The sequence below is a fragment of the Ctenopharyngodon idella genome, chromosome 9 (assembly GCF_019924925.1).
Source record: "Ctenopharyngodon idella isolate HZGC_01 chromosome 9, HZGC01, whole genome shotgun sequence".
In the NCBI taxonomy this organism is placed as follows: domain Eukaryota; kingdom Metazoa; phylum Chordata; class Actinopteri; order Cypriniformes; family Xenocyprididae; genus Ctenopharyngodon; species Ctenopharyngodon idella.
This window is the reverse complement of record NC_067228.1, coordinates 23,131,125-23,143,992: the sequence shown is the minus strand read 5'-3', so window position 1 is coordinate 23,143,992 and position 12,868 is coordinate 23,131,125. Positions and strand designations below refer to the sequence as shown.

The 12,868-nt window shown below is 36.0% G+C and overlaps 1 protein-coding gene across 2 annotated transcripts in view; it reads left to right on the top strand.

The window, feature by feature from the left end:
- Positions 1–12,868, top strand: part of LOC127519044 (trichohyalin) — a 38,697-nt gene that overhangs the window by 11,146 nt on the left and 14,683 nt on the right. For both annotated transcript variants that reach the window (XM_051906443.1, XM_051906442.1), the window contains exons 9-16: positions 1,798–1,984; positions 2,087–2,251; positions 4,080–4,241; positions 5,240–5,371; positions 5,734–5,811; positions 11,609–11,676; positions 12,314–12,406; positions 12,516–12,719. In XM_051906443.1, the coding sequence (XP_051762403.1) occupies positions 1,798–1,984; positions 2,087–2,251; positions 4,080–4,241; positions 5,240–5,371; positions 5,734–5,811; positions 11,609–11,676; positions 12,314–12,406; positions 12,516–12,719 (1,089 nt within the window). The remainder of the gene's footprint in view (positions 1–1,797; positions 1,985–2,086; positions 2,252–4,079; positions 4,242–5,239; positions 5,372–5,733; positions 5,812–11,608; positions 11,677–12,313; positions 12,407–12,515; positions 12,720–12,868) is intronic.

Here is a 12,868-nt window from a genome sequence, read left to right as displayed (position 1 = left end):
TTCAAGCGCAAACCTCAAAATGACTTTTTACTATAAATAAACTTTAAAAATGTCTCCTTGTTCTCTCTTGTCTCTACTTTTCTACATGTTAACATCTGCTCTAGCTTCTGTACCTACTCTGAATTAATGTGGATATTGTTGACTCTTGCATGATAAATTGCTTGTAATTCATAAAATTATTAAATGCTAAAATTGTGAAATATTTTTACGAATTAAATGTTTTCTTATTATTCTTCTTCCGCTCTTGAGTCTATGGCAGCCCATAGAACTGTAGGGTAAAAAGTTATGAAATTTGGCACACAGATAGAGGATAGTCTGAAATGTTACCATAGCAAAATTGGAGTCTCTACCTCAAACCCTCTAGCGCCACCAAGAGTTCAAATATTCACTCATGTTTATGTTCATAACCTTTGACGCCTAAGTCCTACAAACAAAATTCTTTTTTCCTTTGATTCCATGCTGCTCATGCTGATTCGAATGCACCCTATGACATCATTTCCCTCAGGAAAATTTTTCCGCCATTTTGAATTTTCTGAAAAACCTACTTTTTTGAACTCCGCCTAGAGTGTTTGTCCAATTTGCATGAAATTTGGAATGTAGCATCTACTCACAATCCAGGCAAAAAGTTATTAAAAGATTTTTGATTGGCCAATTTGTTCTCGTATATTGCGCATCAACGAATTTGATGGCGAGCACGCAAAAATGGATTTGGTGCTGTATCTTCGCAATGATTTGGTGTATTGACACCAAACTTGGTATATGTCATTACAAGCATGACTTGGGTGTACATGCACAGTATCATCACAGCACCACCTCCTATATTTTTGCTAACTTTTGAATGCCTTGTCCTAAAATCATGAGGATGGTCTTCATAGATTCTTTGAGGCATGCCGAGTTGAACAATATCCAGTTTTCTTTGGTTGGCCATTTTGGGCATCCGCCATTTTGAATTTTGTCATAAAATGCTGTGTTTTATGAACACATGAACGTATCGTTACGAAACTTGTGATGATTAATCAAGGCCATGTTCTGAGAGGACCTGTAAAATTTTAGGTCAGCGCCCCCAAGTGGTCAAGAGATATAATGAAATTTATGAAAATGCTTATAACATATGAAAAATTCGACATATTGTCATTTAACTTGCATCATTAGATTTGTTGACTTATGCCGAGCCATACGATACCAAATTTGCCATATTCTACCATACTTACTTGTCCGCCAGCAACAAATTTGACTGCGAGCATGCCAAAATGGATATGCGGCTGTATCTTTGCAAAAGTTTTGTGTATTGGTACATATCATTACAGGCATGACTTCAGGGTGCATGCAGAGTTTCGTCATAGCACCACCTACTGCTCAGAAGTTATAAACCATGTTATTATGTTATAAGTACTTTAACTGATGTAATTTAAACAGCTTTATCCTAACCTCATGATCACAGATGTCCAAAAATATTTACTTTTCTGCCCTTATTCGGCTTGACCCCGTAATTGTTACTTGCAGCTATATTTTTGTATTATTATCAATGTTCTGCTGTTTTTTTTTTTTTTTTTGTTGAAACCATGATATAATAATATAATTTTTTTGTATAATTAACTGTCACTTTTGATTGATTTAATGCACCCTTGCTGAATAAAAGCATTAATTTCTTTACAAAAAAAAAAAGAAAAGAAATCCTACTGATCCCAAACATTTGTTGTTTTGAAACATCAAAACAACAATACCTTTGAAATACCTTTGTCATTAAAAATGACTTGTGCATTTAAATGATGTAATTCTTTTGGAATTTTCTTGAAGAATAAACCGGAAATAACAGATAAAAAAAGGAGCTGTGAGAATTTACCACAACGAGAACTACGCGTACATCTCCCTGGCATCAAAGTGGGAACTACACATGAAAACCCCTCGGAGAGCCGCGTACACAGGAAAGTGCTGCTGCTTTTCCCTGCACAAACAGAACATACAGACAACCATCAGCCAGATGGTATGCAACATCACATTGCTCACTTTTACCAACAAATACAGCATAATGGATTAGCATATTATGCCACGTTTTACTAACTATTCTTTTTTTATTGTGCCTTAGATGACCTTCATAGGACCCCTGTTAAGGAGCGTGAGCCATGTGGTGATCTGGAGCATGCAGAGGGGCTAGACCAAAGAGGACAGGACCCTCTCTCTGACAGCAGGTGCAGGATTATAGAGATGGACCTCGGGCACTTCATGTGGTCTGACGATCTAGAAAAAGGAGGTAATGATATATTTATTTCTTTTTAGATTTAACACATTGTGGCTGCTGATATGACTCACAACATATATGCTGAAAGAAATACAATGACTTATGATGCATTTGGCAGCACAAGCAACTTAACAAAAACAATCCATTATACCGAGATAATTTTTGTGATATGATCTTTTTAAGTATCAACCTTTATGCCCAGTGCTGTACAACTGAAGCATTACCTAACAAATTCAAAAAGTGATGCTGCAATTCAATTCAAACTCAAAAACTTGTCAAACATTTTCAAAAGATAATAATACTGAAATACATATTGTAAGAACACCTGGACGCAGAACTCAAAATGACTCATCCTGAAAGTCAACAGCGCTGCGGTATTGAAAACTGGTGAAGTGATGAAAAAATACAAGAACACTGCCAAGACTATGACTTGTACATGTGCATGCATTACCACAGAGAATCGAATTATGTGATCCTGCTTGGATTTTATAATACAATTTAACAAACAACAGTTTGAGGTGTAGTGGCCTTTCAGCATCATTACTCCAGTCTTCAGTGTCACATGATCCTTCAGAAATCATTCTAATATGCTGAATTGGTTAAATGGAATTGCATTTCGTTTAGTGACATTAACTTATAACATTCATTTATTGACCCTTCATTTGGCCATCGCACAATCCGACACAAATAATGTTTATTTATAAATTGTGATCATTTATTTAGGTTACATTTTACAATAAGGTGCAATTGGTTAACAATGTTAATGCATTAGGTATCAACAATGAACAATACTTTTACAACATCTAGGTTAAGTTTAATTTATTAATACACTTAATTTATAATTTATGATCATTCATAATGCATTACTAATGTTAATTTATACAACCAACTTGAAATTTTATTCACCATGAAATCAAAATTGATGAATCTTATTTTTTATGAAATATTGCAGTATTTATTACAAATTATTTATCCATGCACATCATTATTATTGTTATTTTTTAATGAATGTGCCTTCGTAATCTTTAATCAAAATAACTTGCCCTCCCTCTTGCAGCGACATCTCTTCTCTGATGACGTGTTTACTGGCGAGAGGGCGGGACAATCTGTCACTCACATGACACCACAGCAATAGCAAACCACAACCATCCAATCAATTCCCGATGGACAAAATCAAGTCCCGCCCTGCCCTACATTTTTTCTTGTTCAAGAAGCCGTTTCACTTGTATATATGCCAAAATAGGGAAGAAAAGACGATCAAGACTTCCGTTTCATGACGACTTTAAAAGTGTGTTAGTATATGTAGTAAGTAACATTAATATTGATTAAAAAAACCTAATGCATTAACTAATATTAATGAGTTAAACCTTAATTTTAAGTCTTGCCAATTTATAATAAGCTCTTTCTCAACCATCTTATTTTTCATGCTGCTGACCGCCTTTCCTCTTCTCATTAGTTCACACATACTATCCCCATACAGAGCTTAAATAAGCTGTAAACTCCAGGGCTGCAGTGGCTCATACAGTGAGGCCATGCTGGTAGAGCACAGCCCCCCTCTGAGGGCCGTGCACCTCTTCATGTGTGGCTCAGCTAGCGCTTGGCTGCAGCTAAATGAAGTCTTTAGATGGGCAGAGCAGTGGGGAGTGAGGACAGGGGTGGTGGGAGATCTCAGGGGCTGATACAGTAAATAACAACACAGAGGCTAAGGTTCAGTTGTCCATTAGCGCTATGGGACCCAGGCAAAACAAGCCTCGCTACACTGCTGAAGGGTGGACTTGAGCATTTCTGCAGTCATTTCTTGTTCAGTCTGAAGTGAATTCTTTTCCTTTAATTCCCTCAGATCAACATCCCCCCCTTGGTCCATTGCCCCCCCTGGTGGGCCGGAGGGGTCCAGGTAAACAGAGCTCCATGGCTGCGTACAGACAGAACCTAAATGACCCTGCAGACACAACAGAAGAACAGACAGGAAACACTAGAGGCTGTCTTCCTCCAGAGCTCAGAGGTAGCCAGATGCTTCATAAAGACTATTAAAGACAATTCAAAACAAGTAACAAAAAACACAGGCTAATTGTTAGCTGGCACTCTGTCTAGGGTATATCCTAGAAGCTGGTGACAAGCAGTTTAAATCTTTCATAAAGTAAAAAAACAAAAACAATATCATATTTATTACATTGTATAATATATATATATATATATGTATGTATGTATAGTTAGATTTTACCACAATATAAAGTAATTTTTTAAATCTATACTCATATATATATAAAACTTTATAATATATTCTTTTATTAAATGTATAATGTTTAATAAATAAATATATTTGCATTATAGATATATTTGTATAGTTTTTCATTTTTACCAGTTTTTAATATTTATATAAAATAATAATATTTTACTATTATTGTATAGTAATTTTATAATTATTTTATAATTTTATAATTAAATATATTCATATTCATATTGTAGATATATTTCTATAGTTACATTTTTACCAGTATATAGATTTTTGACTTTACACAATTACTGTACTTGCTCAAATTATTAAATAGTCTTATCTTTATAATGATAAATTGTAACTATAAAAATTTATTTATAATATAAGTATAAAGGATTGCTAAAGATGTTTGCTTCCAAAGCTGTGCATATGTTAAACACTTTTTCGATTTAGATGCTTTTGATTTGTCAATATTGTGCATTTCAGCAAATACTCAAACATTCAAAAATGTATGTCTGTAAACATTACGTTCAAATGCCAAATAGTGAGATCATGCTGGTACTTTATCATATTAAATGTGAACTTACTATTTGACAACATATTTCTATGTGCTTGTGCACATCTATGACACTTGTTTGATATGTCTAATGCAATAACATGTATAAATTTTTACATGTGGCTTAAGTGTCCGAATTCATCTTGGAGCCCCTTTATGTAGAGCAATATGAACTTTGACCTTTTTTAAGGTTTGTCAAGTCTCACTCTTTGAATCTGTGTGTTTTCAGAATGGCAGGGAGGCAAAGCGTTGGGCACCTTAATAATGGGTCCTGATGGTGAAATCATACGCTTGTCTCTCTGGGATCCCGCAGTTGACACCGAGGACCACCCAATAAAGGGTGATGTCACACAAGGTCACGGTAATCGAGGCTTTACTTGGTTTTATATTGTGCTCAACCAAATAAACTCAGAATACAGTAATGTCTATACTGGCTTTTGCTCGCAGGGCTCTTAAAAAAAAAAAAAAACGCATTAAAATGTTCACAAGATGTTATTCTCAAAGATGTGTGTTATTAGAGTTATTATGTTGTAAATGTAACTTGTTGTCAGGGGAGTCTTTGTTAGTGTATTACAAGGACAGAGTAGGTGCTGGGTAAGAGTTCAGGTCAAATAAAGGTATTCTGATGAGGAAACACATGCAGACAAAACAAAAATAGAGAGCAGAGGAGGTCCGTAACAGACAGAGATGATGAACATGAAGAATGTACCTCTTTGTTTCCAGTTCTTAAGGTTGTGACTTCTGAGGGAGATTTGAAACAGCCTTGGACGATCCTCATACAGGACCACACCACAGATGAAGGTTAGAGTTTCCTTTCCAAAGCACAGGAAGAATTTAATCTGGAGTGTGCGGATTTATTATCGAACATTGTTAATATAAAACATACAATTACACGACCATTCACAGGTTTGGGGGCGGTTAGATTTTTAAATGTTTTGGAAAGAAGTATCTTATGATTACCAATGAGACATTTATTTGTTCAAAAAGTAAAGTAAAAAATTAAAAACATATTCAATTTAGAATAACTGTTTGACTGAATAATAGTCAAAGCTGAATTTTCAGCATCATTACTCCAGTCTTCAGTGTCACATGATCCTTCAGAAATCTTTCTGAAATGATGATTTGCTGCTCAAGAAACATTTCTTTTTTTAATCAAAGTTGAAAATAGATGTGCTGCTTAAAATGTTTGTATAAACCATGATTTTTTTTTTTTTTTCACTTTAGATCAAATGTGTTGTTGAATTAAAGTAATTTAGCAAAAAAAATCATACCGGCTACAAACATTTGAACGGTAGTGCATATATTAATATTATTATTTTAATAATTGGTATTAATGATGTTCATATTACAAATTGGATATACTACTATTAATAATCAAGAATATAATATAATATAATATAACAGCATTAGTTGTAAAATTCTATTATTTGGCTTCTCTTTTATATGAGTTTCCATCTGTTGGGCTCATTGTCTGATGTGAAGCAGTAGATGTCTTGGTATGGATTCACTTAAGAACCTTTCAGCAAATTTGCATTTTTACATAACCAGCCTTTTTTAGAAATTCATCCCATCCTCAAACTCATCTCAAATGGGCTTTAACGAGCAAAATATGAGTAAAAATAGTACAGTACAATGAAACACAAACACACAAACATGCATATAAAGCACACGCTGCCCCCTCCCGCTCTCATGCTGGCTGCTCCACATCTGGTAGTGGTTTGCAGCAGTGAGGTATCCCGGACAGAGAAACCCGATCCCCCCCCCAGGCTGAGGCCTAATCCCGGCCCAGGAGTCTGTGTGACTGACAGAGGCTGTGTTTTCTCAAGCCGACCTCTGGAGCTGCTCTGTTTCCTTTATCCTGTCACTGGTCAGAAACTCAACCCCCACCGACCTGCCTTAACCCACCGAACCCCCTCCTCCATCAGCTCGCCATGTAAGCGCTCTCTTCATTCGCCCCTTTCCTCTATCCTGGCCCCTTCTGAAACAGACACTTTCTAAATAAAGACTCTTTGAGCAAATGGCTATCATCCCGAGGGCTACATTGCCATACCATGATATATATATATAAAAAAACACAGCATAACTATCTGATACCATCATTGTACTATGGTACTGTGAGAGTACTATTTTGTTGTTAGGTTTTTATTTTGGTCCCACTTTATATTAGGTGTCTTTTAACATTTAAATTAATCATTTGATGCAATGCATGCATGTTTTTAGATCGTACTTATGTATATTACCTGCATGTAATTACATCTGTAATTAATTTCTGTAATTAAACATATAACTACACTGTTGACCCTTCTCTTACCTTTTAACCCATACCACCGAACCTGTCTCTAACCTTACCTGTATCCACCTCAATAGCACCAAATGTGTTTTGCAATGCAACATGAACACAATAAATACATTGTACTTATTTTTGATTTAAGTACATAGTAGTTCAAGACACCTAATATAAAGTGTGACCTTCATTTTTATTACAAATTCTAGTAAATCCCCTACTGATTTATTTGAGTCAAAGCTACAAAACAGCCAGACGCGTGTTACAGCAGGCCATTCATCCATTAACATTAGTGCTGCAGACAGCTCTTTTTACGTTAACCTAAAACCAAATGCCAATACGTGTGTCCTTGTGCTTATTTTGGGATGTTTTATGCTTGTCTGTCTGGACATTGACAATGTGCTAACAAGTTGGTTGCTGAAAATAGTAAGGAGTGTTCAGAGGTGCCACATAGCATTCTGGGGTGTCTGGAATGCTGGAGACGGGTGGCGTTCATTACAGATGAACCAGAAGAGAAAGAAGAAATGTGAAAACAAGAGGCAGCAATATTTCCCTGCTTCATGAAGCTTATTAATTAAGTGAATATTTTCATTCCTGTTTGTAGAAACATTTATTTATTTTGACCCAAGGCTGATATCGCAAATAACATTCTATTGATATGTCAAAAACATTGTAGTCCTTCTAGAAGAAGAAGCGTCTAGACAATCAGCACATTGCACAAAATTTACTGCAATAATATAACGGTTAAAAAAAACTGGTTACTATACAGTATATATGTGCTATATATCATCACCCTCTAATAGACCTTCACACTGTATGACGTTTTAAAGGGGACCTATAATGCCCCTTTTACAAGATGTAATATAAGTCTCTGGTTTCCCCAGAATGTGTCTGTGAAGCTTCAGCTCAAAATACCCCACAGATCATTTATTATAGCTTGTCAAATTTGCCCCTATTTGGGTGTGAGCAAAAACACGCCGTTTTGTGTGTGTGTGTCCCTTTAAATGCAAATGAGCTGCTGCTCCTGGCTCGCTTTCCAAAAGAAGGCAGAGCTTTAACAGCTCGCGCTTTGGTTGCTCAACAACAACAAAGCTGGAGAATCTCACGCAGTAACGTCAGTAACGGTGTTCAGCCTTACATTGTTCAAACCGGAGTCGGACACTGATGGAGAGACTCACGAAGAAGTTACAACTTTTAGAATGCATCTAGACGTTTCTGAATGGTTAGTGGATAAATTTATGTAGTTGCTATGGAGTTGATTCATTTCATCGACTAGCATGTGCCGTCATGTTAATCTTTTGTGAAAATCCAGTGTTGAATTGAGCCTCATTTGTGAAGCAGTCCAGCATAAAATGACGGCATGGTAACAACACTCTACTACAACAACTCTTCATCTTCTCTAAAGCAGCCCAACATGGCCTCGCCCCCTTTGTTGTGTGTTCTTGGGGGCAGGGTTTATGTAAATTTTGGGGTTTGTGATGTCACTAACCCGAGAAGAAGCTCATTGTAGTTCCTACAAGCCGTTTGTTGTAGTCCTTAAACAGCGAATTCTTTAAAAGAAGATATCTCCCTTTGCATTGAACTTTGAGCGTTGTAACTTTGCAGATGTTTTTATGCTCAAACAGCAACATTACACACTAACTAAAGTTAAAAAAGTGAAATCCCATTAACCACCCCTTTAAAACATCCAACACACTGTCATGACAATTAGTAATTAATAGATATTGTACAACTGCAATCATACAATAACATACAGCTTTTAGTTTTAGTTTTTTCCTATTACAATCATGGCTAGGTTTAAATTTGGGTAGTACATTTTTTTTTTTTAGCATGACCTAATTCAAACAATTATTTTGCCATCTTGAACAAATTATTATGACTTCTAATAAGACCAGGTTGAAAACACCAAGAGCCTGATGTATAAATGTTGGTAAACTTGGTCTAAATATCTGTTTACCATTGACAATCTCATTTAACAAAGGATAAGTGTGACCAGTTTAAAGTCGGCATGAAATGGAAGTTACGATAGTCTTTTCTTCCCTATTGTGACATATAGGCCTATCTGATTGAAACGGCTTATCCCAAAAGAAAAAATGTAGGGTTTGCTATTGCTATGATGTCATGTGAGTGACAGGTTGATCCCGCCCTCACGCCAGCAAACATGTCATCAGAGAAGAGAAGAGATGTCACTGCAAGTGGGAGGAGGAGTTATTTTGATTAAAAATTGCGAGGACACATGAATTTAAAAAAAATAAAATTATGTGCATGGATAAGTCAATAATAATAAATATTGCAGTATTCCATAAAAAAATAAGAATTGTCAATTTTGATTACATGGTGACTTTAACTGCTAGTAATATTAGTAAGGTAAATAACAATTGACATATAATGTTTTATATTATATTTTATGTAAAAATACAAGCGCAAGTCTAGTTAAAACAACTCTAGTGACCAGTAAGACAGACTAAATCAAGAAAAAGAGAGGACGAGAAAGCAAGCAGTAGAGCATTCATGTTGCTTTTTGGCAGGTTTTATGTCATGCAGGATGAATAATTGCAGTGGCTGGGTGGGTAAGATCAGAGGGCGAGGAAGGTGAGTGGGGTGTGGAGAGACAGAGCAGAGGTCTCACTCACAGTGCACAGCAAGAATGTGGAACAAAATGCAGCCCTTCTCTCCCGAGGATGGGGTCGCTGCTGCGTTCACACAGCCTTACAGGCGAACATGTGAGGCTCTTTCCATCCCCCCTCAGTTAAACTCACTCCCTCATACTGTCTATCTCCTCCACACACCCGTTTCTTTGCCTCATTGACATCAAAGCAGCGCTGGAACCCATTAAAGCAGACAGACTTGCTGAAAAATAAACCATCACTGACTGGTGCAGGGGTGCAAAATAACTGGCCGCTCTGTGTCCTGACTACAGGCCGGTGGCGAGTACACAGGCTGTGATCCAGCGAGAGGCACAAAGAAAACACTGCAGATCCTACAGCAGGACACTGAACATGCTCGCTTTCTCATGGTTTAATGCAGAAGACAGAAATCTGGCATTCAAAAGTTTGTGTGAGAATATCTGTGCCAGCAAAATACATTGTACAAGTGGCAAACTGAGAAGCTGCGGTTGCTATTCTACAACCTAAATCAAACCGCACAGTAACTTCAGAACTATTTTCTCGGACAAAAAGATTTGACTGAGAAATGACTAGACATATAAACATACTATTATAAATACATTTAGCATGGCAAGCTGAACTGCTGTCATGTGCTGTTGAGGTTTGTGTGAGCGATCATATTTGGAACAGACCTAAGTTAGTTGTGCCCCCTGGTGGAATGCAGCACTTTTCCATGAGGTTCATCCACGTGATTAGAGGCGACGCAAGCATACTAAACTTTAGCCTTACGACAACTCAGTACATTCATGTCATGTCAGAATGATTGTATTTACAAGCTGAGCACAACCATGAAGTTGCATTTACCAGTCGGAGATTTACCAGTCATGACTTTACAAGGTGTGTGTCAAGATTTGTGGCAGGAGCAAATTGGTATTGATTATAATAAGCTGTAATTGTGAATGTTGATGGTACAATTTTAGTTTGCCATTTTGTGTACAGTTGATGATTCATTTAGCTTATTTGTAACCAAGCTAATACGATAAAGGCAAAATAAAGAAAAGTGTCAGTTAAACACCTAATGTGCATTGCTTACTCTTCATCTTATTATTTTGTTAAGTTAGCACTAAAAGTCAAATAGTCCAGTGAGTCCATTTCATTCCAAAGAAAATCACTTGACTGCATATTACATTGTAATTACATTTTAATTTTTTTTGTAATTACACGCTAAAAAAATTGTCATCTTTCTAATTGTATTTAGAGCTCCAAATATTATTCTTGAGTCCCTTAGAATACACTTCTGTCTGTAATTTTTTTTTTTTTTTTTTAATAAAAAAATGTTTTTGTCTGCTATGCTAAAAAACAGTATTATTGTGAAATATTATTACACTTTAAGATAGCTCAACTTTAATATATTTTAACATGTATTCCTGCATGTAGTTCCTGCAAGTTTTTTTCAGGATTCTTTGATGAACAGAAAGTTCAAAAGAACAGCATTTATTTGAAATAGAAATAGTTTGTAAAATTATGAATCTTTACTGTAACTTTTCATTAAATTTATGCATCCTAACTGAATAAAAGTATTAATTTTTTTCTTTGAAAAGAAAAAAAAAATCTTACTGACCCCAAGCTTTTGAACAGTAGTGTATATTAAAATGCATATATTAACTCCATTAAAAGTCCTGCAGAAACGTGCTATTTCTGTTTGCAGAAGAAGTCACCACAAGTACTACCGAAGAAACTACTTCTAACATGGAACAGCTTGACTCTAGTCATAAGGTATGACCTCAAGCAAACCTTTCCATCCTGCCTGGATCACAAAACATCTCACTATATCTGCTGAGAGTCAGAGAGACACTTTTATAATCTAGTATGAAATATTTCACAGTGAGAGAGAAGGAATTAACCATGAACTACAGTTCAGTGCACTCCACCTCAATATAACAGTCAGATTAATCCCTTTGAATGAAAGTCAGTTCTGTTGCCAAATTAATGACATTTCCATTACACAAACAAAGCCAGCATGCTTGTCTTCTCAATTAATATTATTATACTTCTGTGTGGAGCACAGCATGTGCTGATCAGTAGTTTGTTGTTATTAATCAAGCAACATGTAAGGTACAATCTATTGATTTTGTCTTTTTTGAGAATTCAAGGACACTGCTAAGTGCTTTTTTGGCACCAGAGAAGTTTTCCATCCCTGTGATCCTTAACATTGTACAGAGCAATGGCAAAAACACAAGAACTTTGTGCTGTAAACTAATCAGACATTTTCTTTAAGGTTTTGTTTGATCTAACTGCAACTTCTTGGCCAGAAAGTCTTGATGATCTATGAGCCTGAAAACATCTAGGAATTGTTCAGGATAACTGGTTTTGTGAAAATCACAAAATATTTGTGTTGTGTTTTTTTTTATAGGCGTTTAAGGTCACTCAACTTGCAGAGAAAACTAATGCTAAGAAGAAGCAGCATCCATTAGGTTCCTACAATAAAACAGTCCGGAAGACACAGGTGAGGCTTTTTACTCCTGTATTCAGCTGAATATCAAATCAATGTTGAATTTCAGGATAACGTTCTTATAAAAAAATCACAAAAAATGGTGAGATGCTGCTTTCTGTAGGTGTTTAAGGTCAACACTCATGCAGAGACTAATGCAGATGAGGAAGAGGAGGAGGAAGAAGAAGAAGAACTGGGAGAAGAAGAAGAACTGGGAGAAGAAGAAGAAGAAGAACTGGGAGAAGAAGAAGAAGAAGAAGAGGAGGAGGTGGATGAGAATGAGGATGATTGTTTAAGCACTGACAATCAACTTGTTAATAATGCACAGGTGAGTCTCATTTCATGTCATCATATCCTTCCAAACCTGAATGGCCTTCTTTTAAAGAGGACCTATTATGCTTTTTTTTTTAATTTTAAACTTTCTTTAGTGTGTAATTGTTGCTGCTTGAGCATGAAAAATGTCTGCAAAGTTACAAA